The 17,189-nt window shown below is 44.8% G+C and overlaps 1 protein-coding gene across 2 annotated transcripts in view; it reads left to right on the forward strand.

Moving 5' to 3' along the window:
- The window catches only part of LOC122553785 (dedicator of cytokinesis protein 2-like), a 1,246,386-nt gene that overhangs the window by 212,455 nt on the left and 1,016,742 nt on the right, over window positions 1-17,189 (forward strand). For both annotated transcript variants that reach the window (XM_087991733.1, XM_043698147.2), the window contains exons 11-13: window positions 2,124-2,199; window positions 3,569-3,648; window positions 14,698-14,823. In XM_087991733.1, coding sequence (XP_087847859.1) covers window positions 2,124-2,199; window positions 3,569-3,648; window positions 14,698-14,823 — 282 coding nt within the window. The remainder of the gene's footprint in view (window positions 1-2,123; window positions 2,200-3,568; window positions 3,649-14,697; window positions 14,824-17,189) is intronic.

Raw genomic sequence — 17,189 nt, forward strand, 5'->3', positions numbered from 1 at the left:
GGTGCTATGAGGCAGCAGTGCTAACCATTGAGCTACTATGAGCACTGCTTGCCTGGGCTGGTAATAAATGCTCGAGCCTCATAATATTCTCTGAATGTAAACAAAGAAGCCATCTTCAGGCACTCCAATTAAGAGCAGACAGGTTGGAAACAGGAATGGAGCAGAGATTTACTGAAACACATTCGGTAAGATTTTGAGGAGACTTTCAAGGGTAAGAAGAGGGGTGATATGGCCATGACAGGATGAAGTCTGTAACAATTAGAGTAAAATTGCAGGCCAGAAAGGGTAGAGGATGGGATAGTGTAGTGAATGGACTGAGGTGTAAGGCTGGAATGGTTGGAGTGGGAGATGATTGAAGAAGGATTTTTAAACCAGGGTACAACTATTGACATTTGGGTGACGAGAGAGCCAGTTAAAATCCAGAAAGGGGTGGGGCTGAGGGACAACAAGGACTTCATCACATGAAGTCAAAGCCATGTTTCCCTCATCTCATCTCGACTCACATCCATATAGAATTTCTCCATGATCAGGCTGACCACTGATTAGCAGTGGGACAGCAGGGGTTCGAAGAGGGTCGTTGATATAGTCGGCAATATGACTGGATTAGAAAGGCAGAGGCTGGTGGATGTGGGTTCATGGCAGATGGTGGAATTTGCAGTCAATCCATTGCCGAGTGTCACAATATCCCATCTGGCTCAGTATTGTCCTTTAAGCCTACATGTGACTCCAGACCCACAGCAATATGGTTGACACTTAACTACCCCTCTGGGCAATTAGGGACGGACAAAAATTGCTGGCCTAGCCCTCATCCTGCCCTCATCCCATGAATGAATTACTCCCCCTGATTGTCACAAAATCTTGGTGGCTACACAAAGACTCTTCAGGGAATGAAATTAGCCATCTTGTGTGATCTACATGTGGCTTCAAATCCAAATGTTGGCTTCTCACTGGCCTCCAAGGCACTCGGTTCAAGGACAAGAGCCATGGGTCGCAATTATTGGGATCACCAGTGATTCCCACTCCCATGAATAGAAAGCTGCGATGTAGCAGTGCCAATCTCCAATTTGCTTAACACCTCTATCAATGACTGATCTGTTGAGAATGTTGCAAGAGCTAATCTAAAACTTGTTGTTGATGTATTGTCTGGGATTTCTCATTGTTTTTTGAGTCTACTTTTCCTTTTCTGCTTGATCTTTTTCTGCCACTTACACCAAGAGTTAAATTCACCCATTGCTATCCATTCCAAAAATAAATTACAGGAAGTGTATAGAAGGCCGAACAAAGAGTTCCTTGGTTCTCAGCATTTTATACAAAACCAACCAAAGGTTCATTATCCTAAAACTCCCCTGCCCAAAGAGTCAGCTCACTGTCTTCTTGGGGGTTCAGATTTCACTCTGATCCACGTGATCCAGATTCAGACTCCCATGAGGGAAGTGGAAATGCTAAATTCCCATAGGTACCTTCCTCAGGATGTGGCGATATATCAAAGTCCTATCGACCCTGTCAGGAAGATTCCATGGCTTATTCCAGTTGGAGCATGGGAATCCTCCCCATGACATGACTCATCCTTCTCCTGTAATCAATAGCACAAAAGGTAAACGCAGAGAATGCTGGAGAAACTCAGCAGGTCTGGCAGTTTCTGCGGAGAATCCTGTAAGACTCCTCTTCAGAACAGAGTGATATCAGACTCGAAACGTTAACTCTGTTTCTCTCTCCTCGGGTGCTGTCCAACCTGCTGAGTTTCTCCAGCATTCTCTGGGTTTGTTTCTGATTTCCAGTGTCCGCAGTATTCTGCTTTTGACATGAAAAGGTAAGTTGTCTGGTCCCCACGTGTCCTAGTTTGTAGAAACTTCCATTGAAACTGAGTGCTATGGAACTGAGGTTCAAAAAGAAGTGAATTAATGAAAATGTATTTCTAAATGTCCTGCGGGGCTTTTCGACATGTCGTCCATGTCAGAGAGAATTCCATCAGCTGTGGTACCCCTGTGTGTGGTTGAGTATTGTGTAAAATTCTCCCCCCTCAGCTCAGTTACACAGGGACAGGTTGGGGTGAAGGATTCAACTGGGGAGAGGAATATTAACGCGGTTTAGTTTCATCCAAACATTGCCTTTCTTTCTTGCAGCAATGGACATTACCGACATTTTGAAAGGCAAGGCGGAAAGTGATGAGGACAAACACCATTTTATTCCCTTTCAACAGTAAGTGTAGACTTATATTGTCTTAATGTTGTCCAGGCAGTTCCTTGTAGTAAACAGAGTCGAGAGTGTGGTGCTGGAAAAACACAGCAGGTCAGGCAGCATCCAAGGAGCAGGAGCATTGACTTTTCAGGCACGAGCCCTTCATCAGGAATGAGCCATCTGATGAAGGGCTCTTGCCCGAAACATCGATTTTCCTGCTCCTTGGATGCTGCCTGACCTGCTGTGCTTTTCCAGCATCACATCTTGACTCTGATGTCCAGCATCTGCAGTCCTCACTTTCTCCCTGTGGGAAACACCCCAAAAATAATTGGAGCTTTGCTACTTGACTTTTATTTGTGTAATTGCAATTCCTCATTTACAATGTGGAATTAAAAATAACCCACCCAGCATGAGCAATTTAGTGCGGGCAATCCTGCACACCTTTGGACTGTGGGAGGAAACGCTCACAGACATGGGGAGAATGCACAAACTCCATGCAGACAGTCACCCGAGAGTAGAATTGAACCTGGGTCCCTGGTGCTGCGAGGCAGCTGTGCTCACCACTGATCCACCATATTCTATACAGCTCCAGTGTAGCCTTTCTACGCATTCAATCTGTGCCACAACTGAGAAAGGCAAGCATCCTGTATACCTTCTTAACTACCCCATTATCCTGCACTCTTGAAGCTTTCAAGCATGTGTGGCCAAGCATTCAAAGATTGTTGTGTTCCTCTGAGCTTCCTAGTGCCCTGCCATTCATTGATTCCTCCCTTGCTTTGTTATTTCTTCCAAAATGCATCACCTTACACTTATCAGGATTAAATTCCATCTGCCGCTGATCTGACCAATTTGTCTATATTTTCCCTGTAACCCAAAACTATCTTTCTCCCTGTCACCCACTTGGCCAATCATCATGATTGCTCCAATATGTTGGTCAGGATTGTCAGACTGAGGGACGAATGACCAGCTGTGTTCTAACACAGGACTCTGGTACCGATTGAACTTTTCCTGTTCCTGGCTTCCTCTGGAAGTCAGATCCTGGCCCTCTAATGCGATTGCACTTCTTGCAGCGCCTTGTGCTGGCCGTTAAGATGCAGCTAGCTCTCTCTCTCTCACAGGCCCTCAAACGGTCGGCATGCACAAATGCTCAGAGCAATTTCACAGATGGCTGACCTGTTGCCCTGTCAGGTAACAGGAGGCCTTGATAATCCTCCCTGCGGTACGAGACAGGAATGATGTGGATTACTTTGGCTTTCTTTTGAAGCTAATGAGTTTGGTCAGTTGTGGCGTTACACCACTCAAGTGACCTCCCGACATGGAATAATATTCCAGAAGTATCTCCTGAAGTTAATTATTTTCAAAATTCTTTTCTTTCCTTCTTTCCCTACAGAGTAGCAGCTGAAAATGATTTCCTCCACACTTTAATCCATAAGGTCGTCGCTGCCAAAGACATAAACCACAAAGGACAAGGTAACATATTCCTGTCAAAGTCTCTCTGCACTTTAGCACAGCAAAGCCTTTATCTTTCTCAAATCCACTTTTATTAATATTTATCTAGGCCCAAGCTATGTTTATCTCAGGGGACTGAGCTTTAGTGTAGTGCTGTTGGAAGTGGCCTGAATGCTGTTGGGGGGGGGGGGGTTTGGTGGTATTATTCACTGGTATGCTTGTGGTCACTCCCATCATGGCCCTCACAGTGTGGCAGGGCCAACTGGGCAAACGTGCAGCTTGTTTGTCAAGATGCACAAGGAATGCGTGACTATTCCTCCTTTGTTGTTTCGGGGGAGATGTGTGTTTGCTGATTAACAGCCAGTATTCCCTGACCGCCCCTCATTGCCCTTGACCTGAGAGGCAGCATGGTGGAGGGAAATTATCATTGCTGTGCGTCTGGAGTCACGAGACTTGGCAAGGATGGCGGATTTCTGTCCCTGTTACAAAGGGCAGGTTGACGTCCCTCTGACAATATTAGAGTAGTGCTGGAAAAGCACAGCAGGCCAGGCAGCATCTGAGGAGCAGGGAAATCGACATTTCGGGCAGAAGCCCTTCATCAGGAAACGTCAATTTTGCTGCTCCTCGGATGCTGCCTAACCAGCTGTACTTTTCCAGCACTACTCTAATCTTGACTCTAATCTCCAGCATCTGCAGTACTCACTTTCACTTATCCCTCTGATGATAACACCCAAAACACCCAGAGGGGAGCACCTGGCTTCATCTGATAACGTAGTGTGACAAGGGGTATAAAGGAGGGGTTAAATGGAGTGAAATCCTTTCACTCACTTTCCAATAATAATTTATTTATCTAACTCCAACATTGAACAAATGAACAGATTTCCGAACCAACTGGAGAATTATTCCCTAATTACTACCTATCCCCTAGCTGAATTAAATTCTATTGGTATGCTGTTTCAATAACACAGGTCCCACTTATGTAAATCCAATTAATAAGAACAATAAATTAAAACTTAGTCTCTCAAGATTCACACTGACTGGATCCTCTGCTGATTCTGCTGTCGGGGATAGTTTCCTTGTTATTCTCCTGTTCTGAACGCTTCTCTCTGTCGAATACTGGTGTCAAGAATATTCGCTAAATGTGCCATGTGCCTTATAGGTGGGTGGTGCTTTGTTTTAGAGAGCGTGGAGATTTCTTGTGAGAGCCTGATTTTTCTTTCTCAGATGGTGGGTTTGCTCTCAGTTCAGGTGGCAGGTGGCTCTCCCTCTAATTTTCAAATGCCCGCATCTTTTATACATGTGACTACATATTAACTTCTTTGCAATCCGATTGGTGTGAGGTAATTGAGTCACAGAAAACTAGCATGCAGGTACAGTAGACAATAAAGTAAGTGAAGGGAATGTTGGCTTTTATACCTTAAGTATTAGAATAGAAATGTAAGGAAGCATTGTTACAAACATACAAGGCATTGGCGAGACTGCACCGGGGGATTATTGTGTACTGTTTTGCTCTCCTTATTTGTGGAAAGCTTTTAAAGGAATGTCACAATGCTTACCCTCACGTTTTCCAGATTTGCCACTTTGTTTTTACACACCAATTTCGTGACAGCCCCCAAGGAGCATGGCTGAACTCGATGGGTTGTTACACACCTCCACGATAGTTGTCATGGTCACCACTGCTGAGACAGGTTTATGCTTTGCCGGTTTATTCATTAAATGCTGGGATTTGAAGTGGCTGGGATTTGATTTGCCTCCATTGGCATTGGAGGCAGTTCGAAGGAGGTTCACTCAATTGATCCCTGAGATGAGGGATTTGTCATATGAAGAGAGATTGAACAGTTTAGGCCAATATACTCTCGAATTTAGAAGGATGAGGGGAGATCAAATTGAGGTTTTCAAGATGGTAAAAGGTGTGAATAAAATAGACGTGGAACAGGTGCTTTTTCTTGTGGGGCATTCTGGGATGAGAGGTCATAGTCTTAGGATAAGGGGTAGCAAATTTTAAAACAGAAGCACTGCTGCCTCACAGCACTGGGAAACCCAGGTTCGATTCCAGCCTCAGGCAACTGCCTGTGTGGAGTTTGCACATTCTCCCCGTGCCTGCATGGGTTTCCTCCCAGTCCAAAGATGTGCAGGTTAAATGAATTGGCTGTGCTAAATTGCCCAGAGTGGAATCGAGTAGGGGAGTGGGTCTGGGTGGGTTACTTTTCGAAGTGTTGGTGTGGGCTTGTTGGACTGAAGGGCCTGTTTCCACACTGTAGGGATTCTAATTCTAATTCCAATTTACACACCTCGTGATAGTTGTCACGGTCACATTGCTGAGGCAAGTTTATGCTTTGCCGGTTTATTCATTAAATGCTGGGATATGAGCCCATGTGCCCAGAGATTTTGCCTGAGCCTCTGGATGAAGGGTGCATCACTGTCTTCCCTGTGTTCACTGTCAAACAATCTCTAACTCTACTTTGAGACAAGATCTGCTATTTGTTTTTTTTTACAATATGGGTCCAGTTAATGTGAACGTAGGGTCAGTTGTCCCTAGGGCCTCCACCTCCACCAGCATTATTTAAAAGCCAACCCACCTGGCGTTCAATTGACTTGCCTTTGGCTGACCTGACCTGTGCAGCATTAGTGAAAGCGGTGTGTGGATAACAGAGTCATAGAGTCCTACACCTCGAGACAGGCCCTTTGGCCCAAACTGGCCCCATGCCGAACAAAATGTCCATCCACACTAACCCCATTCCCTGCAGTTGGCCCATATCCTTCTAAACCTTTCCTATCCATGTATTTATCCAAATACCTTTTAAATGTTGTTGATGTACCTGCCTCAACCACCTCCACTGGCTCATTCCATATGTGTACCATCTTCTGTGTGAAATAGTTGCCCCTCAGGTTCCCTTTTATTCTTTCCTCTCTAACCTTAAACTGATGCCCTCTAGTCCTCCATTCTGGGAAAAAGACTGAATGCATTCACCCCATCTGAGCCTCTCATAGTCTTAGACACCTCTATAAGATCCTCCCTCAGTCTCCTATATTCTAAAGAAAAAAGTCCTAGCTTGTCCAACCTCTCCCTATAACTCAGACCATTGAATCTTAGCGACATCCTTGTAAATTTCTTCTGCACTCTTTCCAGTTTAGCAACATCCTTCCTATAATAAGGTGACCAACACTGAACATAGTACTCCAAGTGTGGCCTCACCAATGTCCTGTCCAACTTCAATATAATTTCTAATGTTGAGATTTTCAAAAGAGTAGCCCTGGGCTTTGGCAAGGAGGTTGTTTTTGGGCCTGTCCTGCTTCAGCAGTGGGGTCTAAGGTTGTGGTACCTCTCAGACTGCAGCTTGCTTTGTAATTGGAGTGCGTCAGCATTGGGTGGAGGAGGAAGATAGTTCTCCGGTGAAGGCCTGATCCACCAAGGATCTTTACTAAGCACCACTCCTTTCTTGGACTCAACCAGGAGCAGTGTCCAAGGCTCATGGATTTCACTAAAGAACTGGTCACTGGATTGTTCCAACTCCTGCAAGCCCTTGCAGCCTGCTGATGATGGCACTGCCAATCATTGCTGCCCTAGATTTCTCAATCTGCCCATCTACCCAGAAATGAGAGCCCATGGCATCAGCAGAACCTCTCAAATCCCCATCTGTCACCACAAGGGAACTTTATCCCCATCAGAATAATCAGAGAGAGGTTCATCAGGCCAGTGGGATTCCCATTGGTGCAGGGTGTCATTTATCGCATCGAGAAGTTAACGGCAGGTATGTTCCGGTCTAGCTGCTCCCCTGGTAAATGTGACTCTGTGACTGGAGGATCTTCTGAGTTAATGTCCATTCACCTGGCAGCAGCTGAAATGCATTCAATCTTGCGACATTCAGCCATGTCTGTAATAATTTTGCCACCACAAGAAGCAGAAGCTAACAGTCATCGAGCCCATGGCCGCACTCGAGCACCTGACTACATTAGTTTGACAGCCCCATCAGCAACACAGAATGTCAGACTGCAAACCTTCAACTCCCAGAGCAAGTGATCTACGACCTGCAAATCCCCATCTTGTACTCACTAGACCACGTTGGGCAACCAGACTCAACAGAAGGCAACTTGAGTGGAGGGGTGGGAAGATAAGAAGGTAGGGAGGAGATAAGGAAGTAATGCCCTTTGCTCCAGACCCACCATTTGTGAGGAGGGACAGAGCCACCAGTTCTCTAAGATGTTATCCCGACATCACAGTCATTCCTCAAGCCTGTATCTTCCAGTTCATTTGGTACAGGCCATCTCAGTGTGGCCACAGTTCAGAAATAGAATTCATCCAACAATGAAACCATTTCATACCAACGTTACCCACACAGATCTTTCACGTGTATGCAAACCTGAACTCATAGAATCATAGAATCCCTATAGTGTGGAAACAGACCATTTGACCCATCGAGTCCACACCAACCCCATGAAGAGCATCCCACCCTGACCTATATCCCTATTCTATCCCTGTAACCCTGCATTTCCAAGGTTAATGCACCTAACTTACACATCCCTGGACACTATGGGCAATTTGGCATGGCCAATCCACCTAACCTGCACATCTTTGGACTGCAGGAGGAAACAAGAGCACCCAGAGGAAACCCATATTGAACTGTTGGGTTTTCTGCCTTACCTTCAGAATTATTATTATAGAATCCCCACCGAGTTGAAATAGGCCCTTTGGGTCCACACCAACCCTCTGAAGAGTAACCCACTTAACCCATTTCCCTACCCTATTATCCCACATTTACCCCTGACTAATGCACCTAACCTACACATCCCTGAACACAGTGGGCAATTTAGCATGACCAATTCACCTAACCTGCACATCTTGGGTTTGTGGGAGGAAACTGGAGCACCAGAGGAAACCCACACAGACACAGGGAGAATGTGCAAACTCCACACTAACAATAGCCCGAGGTGGGAATTGATCAAGGGTCCCTGGCTGTGTGGCAGCAGTGCTAACCACTGAGCCACCATGCCACCCTTCTTAGTGCAGACATGAGCATTTGTAGAAGGAGGAATGTTGTCCTTCTGAGGCGGTACTGCAGGATGGTATGCTACAAAGCCACTGCTGTCCCCTTGGCAGTGCCCTGGTTATCCTGAGGGGGTCAGTTCACTCAGTTAGCCGGACAGCTGGTTGATGATGCAGAGTGATGTCAACAGTATGGGTTCAGTTCCCACGCCAACTGAGATCACCATGAAGATTTCTCCCCCTTGCCCGAGGAGTGGTGATCCTCAGGCTAACCCACCACCTCTCTGATGAGAGAGCAGCCCTCTGGTCTGGTAAGACAATGGCGACTTTATTTTTTTGACCCATTGGAGGAGTAAATTACTGGGTTACTGTGAGAGTCCACGATTCCCTTTAAACCTTGACATAGTGGCAGGAACGAGAGCTTGCATGCCCATAAATTATATTTTTTGTGGGTGCAAGCATGGCAGAATCTTGTGCCCATCCATTGGATGGGTTTGGCGCCAGGGATGAGAGTGTGGTGAATGGCAACGCCACCATTTTCTTTCATATGTTCCAATTAAGTCAACGGTGAGAAGGCCAGTGGTCAGCTTTCCCTGCCTGCTATCAATTCAGGCCCTTAGCTGGGTTGTCAATGCACCTGTATGGAGAAGTGGAATAGGCTGGGGCTGCTTTCCCTGGACTGTTGGAGGCTGAGGAGTGACCCTACACAAGTTTATAAAATCATGAGTGACATGGATTGGGTAAATAGTCAAGGTCTTTTCCCCAGGGTGGTAGAGTCCAAAACTAGAGAGCATAGGTTTAGGGTGAGAAGGGAAAAATATAAAAGGGACCAAAAGGGAAGTGTTTTCATGCAGAGGGTGGTACGTGTTTGGAATGAGTTGCCAGAGGAAGTGGTGGAGGCTGGCAGGTGGGACTAGATTGGCTTGGGATATCTGGTCAGCATGGACGGGTTGGACTGAAGGGTCTGCTTTCGTACTGTATACCTCTATGACTCTAGAGGCATGGGGAGACTAATCAATGCAGAGAACAGACTGTAACATCTCGCTGATCAAACACTGCCAAAAAGTCCTTCAAAACTCTGTCTTTCTTAAAAAACATTTTATCTCCTTTCCTTCCAAGACTGAGACCCAGCCAACAGCAACACACAACTGACTTAAAGTCCTCAGGCACAGTGTTCACTAAAACACTTCTTGACAGAACCTCCTTTTACCTTCCACCAACGTTACCTTCAAGAAATAGAAACAGCTGCAGTAATTCATTCTCAGACTCTGGATCTGGTCTCAGTCGTCTTTGACATGCCTGTACTGTACCACTGGACTCTTTAATCACTGCTACTGAGTTTGGATGTCTCTGTAACCATTATAAAGCCTCGAACACTATTAGCCTGTCCAGAAATTTTGGTTTCAGTTTTGGTTTCCTTTGAAACTGGCAAGCTTAGATTCCTTTCTTAGTTTCCTTTTTTCCGTTGTCCTTTCCACTCTCAGTGAAAGCACAGAGGGAGTTTTTTTTTAAAAAAGGCTCTTGCGTTATCAAGTGTTGCCTCATTCTTTTATCATGATTTAAATTGAAGTAGTCATTTATATTTAAAGTTCTCGTCCTTGTGATTTAAATCCCTCTGAAGGCATTGTCTTTCCCTATCTCTGTAACCTCCTTCAATTGTTGGTGGAAAGAGAATGATCTTTTAGGTTTTAAAGATATCAAGGGATAGCGCAGGAAAGTGATGTAGAAGTTCATTGGTTGAATGATGGAATAGGCTTGAGGGACTGAATGGCCTCTTCCTTCTTCTATTTTGTATGTTGTGATGAAAAACTCCAACAGCTCTGACCTATTGTGCATCCCTGTTTATTTTTATTTTCCCTGCCCTTCCAAATGGACAGAACAAGCATGAGAGCAGTTTTTAAACCAACTGGTCACCTGCTTCCTCTGCATATTTCTAGCAAGTGTGGGCTGCCGGAAATGTCATGATCATAACCAAGATGGCCTCCAGTATGACACCCTCCACAATCACTGGAAGCCATTTTGGTCCTCAAATGGTGCCCATAGCGCCCAAATGCGGGGCATCGCTGAGCCCAATTTCAGGCCTCCTGCTCTTTGCTTGAATTAAAAACAAATTTGAAACCCAGCCTTGCTCAAGGATACTCTATCAAGGCAGGCTTTACACTCCAGGAATCTTTAGATGAAATAGAGGTCAGAAGGTCAAACACCAACTTTTATTGGCACGCATCCATTTCTAATGCTCACTCTATCTTACAGTGAGCCCAAATTTGCCCAGAGCTATTTCAATTATTTTTCGGCCCATTAGCGTCAAATGAGAGAACACTTTGTGCTAGAGAATCATGTCATTGCCCAAACTCATTCCACCGATGTTATTTATCTGCAGTAATGAGGCAGGAGACCATTACTCTTTCTGTCATGGGAGCATAAAATGGCTATTCAGCCCACTCAGTACATCCTAGCCGCAATGAGCCATGTCGCAAACTCGCTCAGCTAAGGAAATGTTAGTCAGTGATATTGAAAGATATTTCGAAGCAATAAACATTAACTCTGCAAAACTCCGACAGGCACAGGGTTAACTTAATCATAGAATCCCTGCAGTGTGGAAGCAGGCTATTTGACTATCAAGTCTACACTGAGACTCTGAAGAACATCCCACCCAGACCCCCCTCCCCCCCTTATCCCTGTAACCCTGTATATCCCATGGCTAATCCACCTAGCCTCCACATTCCTGGACACTATGTGCAACTTAGCACGGCCAATCCACCCTAACCTGTCATTTTTGGACTGTGGGCGGAAGCTAGTGCAGAGGAAACCCACACAGACACGGGGAGGAAACCTACACAGATACTGGGAGAATGTCCACGCAGACAGTTGCCCAAGGGGGGAATTGAACCCTGGTACCTGGGGCTGTAAGGCAGCAGTGCTAACCGCTGAGAGAGTCATATTGGATCGAAATATTCACTCTGCTTTTCTGTCTCCACAGATGCTTTGGAGGGAGCATCTGTGGAGACCTGTTTATTTGTCCAGCATTTTCTGTGTTGATAGTAGAATGTCAGTACCAGTAACAGTGAACAAAAAACTCACGGGTTATAGGAAAAACTATCAGGTTCATTAATGCTGTTTCGGGAAGAGAAGCTGTCTTAGCCGTATCTGACTCCATTCACAAAGCCATGTATGTCGGTGTATTCAAAAAGGAGGATTGTCATCTCCTTCTCAAGAAAATTTCAGGATGACCATCAAATGTTGTATTTGTCAACAACAACTGACGACTTGTGAATGAATAGCATAAATTCAACATGAGCTACAGGGAGAGGCTGAATAGGCTGGGGCTGTTTTTCCTGGAGCATTGGAGGCTGAGGGGTGTCCTTATTGAGGTTTACAAACTCATGAGGGGCATAGATAAGGTGAAAAGACAAGGTCTTTTCCCCAGGGTGGGGTAGTATAGAACTAGAGGGCATAGGTTTAGAGTGAAAGGTGAAATATTTAAAAGGGACCTATGGGGCAACCTTTTCACGCAGAGGGTGGTGTGTGTATGGAATGAGCTGCCAGAGGAAGTGGTGGAGGCTGGTACAGTTACAGCATTCAAAAGACATCTGGATGGGTATATGAATAGGAAGGGTTCAGAGGGATATGGGCCAAGTGCTGGCAAATGAGCATGGACGTGTTGGACCAAAGGGTCAGTTTCCGTGCTGGACATCGTTCTGACTTTACCACCAGAACTCCAGCAGAAACTCTAGCAGTGGTGCAGGATTGAAACTCCCACACACAAAAAAACAATGAAAAAGCTGCTGGACATCTGATACCAAAACAGAAATTGCTGGAAAATCTCAGCAGCTCTGGCAACATCTGTAGAGAGAAAGCAGAGTTAATGTTGTGGGTCCAGTGACTCCTGTTCAGAACTGGAACTCCCACCCTTTCTCTGGAAATAAGGATCAAAATCATCAAATGCATTGATTTCACCTTTCCAAAAAAAGAAGTCCTGTTTCTATGTGTTAAAGCCTTTGACCATTTCTTCAAATAATCCTCTGTCTTTGCTCCACCCTCTGCTGTCAATCCAAGGGTTGAACATGCCTTGTCGCTGTTCCATTATTCAGTTAGATCATGGCTGATATGCAGCTCAACCCAGTTCAGTTGTATTAGCTCTATAATCCCCTTAGCTCACAAAATTCAATTGAGTGAACTCTTGAAAGCTTCAAATATTTCTTGATATAACTTTCTAGGATTGGTGGAGGGATGTGAGGAACAGAGGGTTTAAAGTTTTTACTAACGTTTAGAAACATAGGACTATGCTTCTCAAATATTTCCCTTTTGTAACCCCACTTCAGGGCTAGAAAATTGCTACAATCCCTCAGTGACTAGTGGCAGAGGGAGAAATGAAGCCTTAAGACTGCAGGAGGTATCAGTCATTGTTGCCTTGGTGTACATGACTTCAAAACTTTGAATTGTGGCCTCTGTTAGGGTCCTGAGGGCTCCACCATTTTGTGAAGCCTTGACATTGGACATAGGAACAGAGGCTTCAGGAGCAGGCCATTTGGCCCATCAAGCCTGTTCTGCCATTCAGGAAATTCACGGCTGATCCTGTTGTGATGATGCTGCTCATTAAACAAGGTTATTGCTGTGTCATAGAGTCATAGAGATGTACAACATGGAAACAGACCCTTCGGTCCAACCCGTCCATGCCGACCGGATGTCCCAACCCGATCTAATCCACCTGCCAGCATCCGGCCCATATCCCTCCAAACCGTTCCTATCCATATACCCATCCAAATGCCTCTTAAATGTTGTAATTGTACCAGTCCCCACCACTCCCTCTGGCAGCTCATTCCATACACGTACCTCCCTCAGTGTGAAAAAGTTGCCCCTTAGGTCCCTTTTATATCTTTCCCCTCTCACCCTAAACCTTGCCCTCTAGTTCTGGACTCCCCGACCCCAGGGAGAAGACTTTATCTATTTATCCTATCCATGCCCCTCCTAATGTTGTAAACCTCTATAAGGTCACCCCTTAGCCTCCAACGCTCTAGGGAAAACAGCCCTAGCCTGTTCAAATCCTCCAACCCTGGAAAAGTCCTTATAAATCTTTTCTGAACCGTTTCAAGTTTCACAAAATCTTTCCGATAGGAAGGAGACCAGAATTGCTCACAATATTCCAACTGTGGCCTAACCAATGTCCTGTACAGCCGCAACATGACCTCCCAACTCCTTTACTCAATACTCTGACCAATAAAGGAAAGCATACCAAACGCCTTCTTCACTATCCTATCTAGCTGCAACTCCACTTTCAAGGAGCTATGAACCTGCACTCCAAGGTCTCTTTGTTCAGCAACACGCCTTGGATTGTTTTTTTAGAGAGGTCGTAAAAGAAACGATTTGGAAATACATGGCTAGGATGGACTTTAGGGCCAATTTGATTATAGCTAACAAATATTTCCTAAGGCAAAAGGCTTTCAAGTTTTACAACAAAAAAAAATTGTACAATGAAAGGGGCATGGCCTGTTCTTCCAGCTCAACCTTTCTCTGGTTTGGTTTGGTTTGGTTTTAACAGTCTCGCTATTCACTGAAAAGCAGTCAGTTTGGTTTGGCATTGATGGTCCAGGAAACAGCTACATGGAAGAAGGTATTCCATGCTGAAACTCTCTGCCATCTCTCTCTCTCTCTCTCCTATAAGACCCTGTGTTTGATTTTACCTTTTGTGTCAAAGGGTTTTTATGGGGAATGTTGCAAGTATTTGGAACAGCATCGTGAAGTTGGGATAATCTGTTGCATTTTCATGTCGGTAAAGTTGTTCTATATTCTGTTCTCTTTTGCTAGTGTTTCATTTGGTAAAATTGTAAATAAACTCTGTTTAATTTAAAATTATGTTGTTTGACCAGCTGTATCTCTCCTGGAATATCCACTCTGCACCTGCTTAAAATAACTAGCAAAGTAAGGGTCTGGGCTACTTTCTTGGAATGTTTGGAGGGGGTCTGGCCTGGTCCATAACACTGTTGTGGTTTCAGTGCCACTTTCCTGTCTGGCCCGCACTTGGCAGGGAGAAACATTGTGCATGGAATAACACGCAAGTGGGATTTTCACCTTTGCCTTTCTCATAGGTCTCTGGGTCTCCATGAAGTTGCTATCGGGGGATCTGAAACAGATTCGAAAGAACCACCCTCACCTGGTGGACAGAAACACTGTGGTGGCAAGGAAAATGGGGTTTCCCGAGATCATCATGCCAGGTCTGTCAGTGTTAATTGTTCTGAACACAAATAATCACTTACACCAATGAATGGCACTTTCAATCTTTTTTGTGCTGTGGGAAATGAATATCTTATCTATGCCCTGATATTTTCAGGTCAGTGCTAACTTCAGATTATGTGAGTCCTCTTAGACAGGGACCCCTAAATATCACACCCGACAGTGAGTATTGGCCACTATTAAATGAATTGATGTCATAGTAATAGAATCATGTGCTGCAGAGGGAGGCCATTTTGACCCTTGGTCCCACACTGGCTTATGTGGAGAGTTTTAAATTAACAGACTGACAAGGATCAATGCTTGCATCTCTCCTCTTCATAGTCTATGTCAATGGTTTGGATGTGGGGCGGGAACTGTCATATTTGCAAATTTTCAAGTGATTCAAAGTCAGGTCAGAGTGTGAATTGTGAGGAGGATGAAAAGAAGCTTCAAATGGGATTTTGCGAGTCTCCGAAGTGGAATATAATGTGTGAGGTAGTGTGGTAGGAGCAACAAAGGTGCAAGGTATTCCTTAAGTGCTAAGAGGTTGGGAAGTGTTGACATTTTTTTATCATTCATTGCATAAGGGCATCACCGGCTCTGTCAACTTTTATTGTCCTTCCCAATTGCCCAGAGAGCAGTTACGAGTCAGCAACATAGTGCGTTTGGAGTCATGTGTAGGCCAGACAAACTAAGAATAACAGTTACCCTTCCTAGATAACATTTGTCAACCAGCTGGGTTTTTCCTGACAAGTGATGATGGTTTCATGGTCATCACAGAAACCCCACAATGTGGAAACAGGCCATTTGGCCCAACAAGTCCACACCCACGCTTAGAAAAGCATCCCACCCAGACTCTGCCCCCCCTCCCATCCCAATATCCCTGCATTTCCATGACTAATTCAACTAGTCGGTTTATCCCTGCACATCATGGATAATTTAACATGGCCAATCCATCTGACCTGCACATCTTTGGACAGTGGGAGGAAACCAGCAAATCCACATAGACACAGGGAGAATGTGCAAACTCCACATAGACAGTTTACAGAGGCTAGAATTGAACCCAGGTCACTGGTGCTGTGACGCAGCAGTACTAATGACTAAGCCACCATGCCAGCCCTCATCAGTAGACTCTTAAATCCAGATTTTCTTTCTTGCATTCAAATCCTAACATCTGCCTTGGTGGGAATTGAACCTGGGTCCCTAGGACATTATCTGGATGTGTGAATTAACAGTCCAGCGATAACATCACTAGGCTATTGTTTCCCTATTTGATGTCTAAAGAGATCCAAGTATCCCTGTTCATAAGGTACTGAAAGCTAGCATGCAGATGCAGCAAGCAGCTTGAAAAGAAAATGGTGTTTTAGCCTTTATTACGAGAGGGTTTGAGTACAGGAGCAAAGAACTCTTGTTTAATTTGTACAGAGCACTGGTAAAGTGACAGCAGGAGTAATGTGGGCACTTCTAGTCCCATTGCTGAACGAAGGATATAATTACCATATTTGATTTGATTTATTATTATGGCCACATGTACCGAGATACAGTGAAAAGTATTGTTTCTATTACCCTGATGCCCTTACCTAAGTGCATCAGGGTAATAGAACAGTATGCAAAATAAAATGTTACAGCTACAGAGAAGGTGCAGAGAAGGATTAACTGTAAAATAAGAGTGGTTCATTCTGAAGTCTGATAACTGCGAGGAAGAAGCTGTTCTTGAATCTGTCGGGACGTGTTTTCAAACTTTTGTACCTTCTGCCTGATGGGAGAGTGTGGAAGAGAGTGTGACCGGGTTGGGAGGAGTCTTTGATGATGTTGGCTGCTTTCCCAAGGCAGTGGGAAATGTAGATGGAGTCGATGGAAGGAAGGCTAGTTTTTGTGGTGGACTGGACTGCGTTCACAACTCTCTGTAGTTTCTTGCAGTCTCGAGCAGAGCAGATACCATACAAAGCTGTGATGCATTCAGATAGGATACTTTCTGTGGAGCATCTATTAAAAAAAAATCAGCGAAGGTTGATCCAACTGATTCCTGGGATGGGAAGACGATCCCTGGGGTAGTGATTGAGGAGACTGGGCCTGTATTCTCTGAGAAGAGTGAGTGGTGATTTGTAGAAAATTGCAATGTTCCTAGAGGGATATTCAGGGACAATGCAGAAAGTATATTTCTTCTGCCTGTGGGTCTACAATCAAGGACAGACAGTCCCAGAGTAAAAGACAAGTCATTTAAGACTGAAGTGAAGAGGAATATCTTCATTCAGAGGGTGTAGTATCTATGGAATTGTGAATGCTTAGTCATCAAGTAGGCCTCAGATAGTGATCATTCGATTCATAGTTATGGATGACATCAAGGGGTTTGGAGAAAACACAGGAT

This window comes from Chiloscyllium plagiosum, unplaced genomic scaffold, assembly GCF_037043375.1.
Source record: "Chiloscyllium plagiosum isolate Xiang-an unplaced genomic scaffold, Cpla_swu_hap1 HiC_scaffold_1, whole genome shotgun sequence".
In the NCBI taxonomy this organism is placed as follows: Eukaryota; Metazoa; Chordata; class Chondrichthyes; order Orectolobiformes; family Hemiscylliidae; genus Chiloscyllium; species Chiloscyllium plagiosum.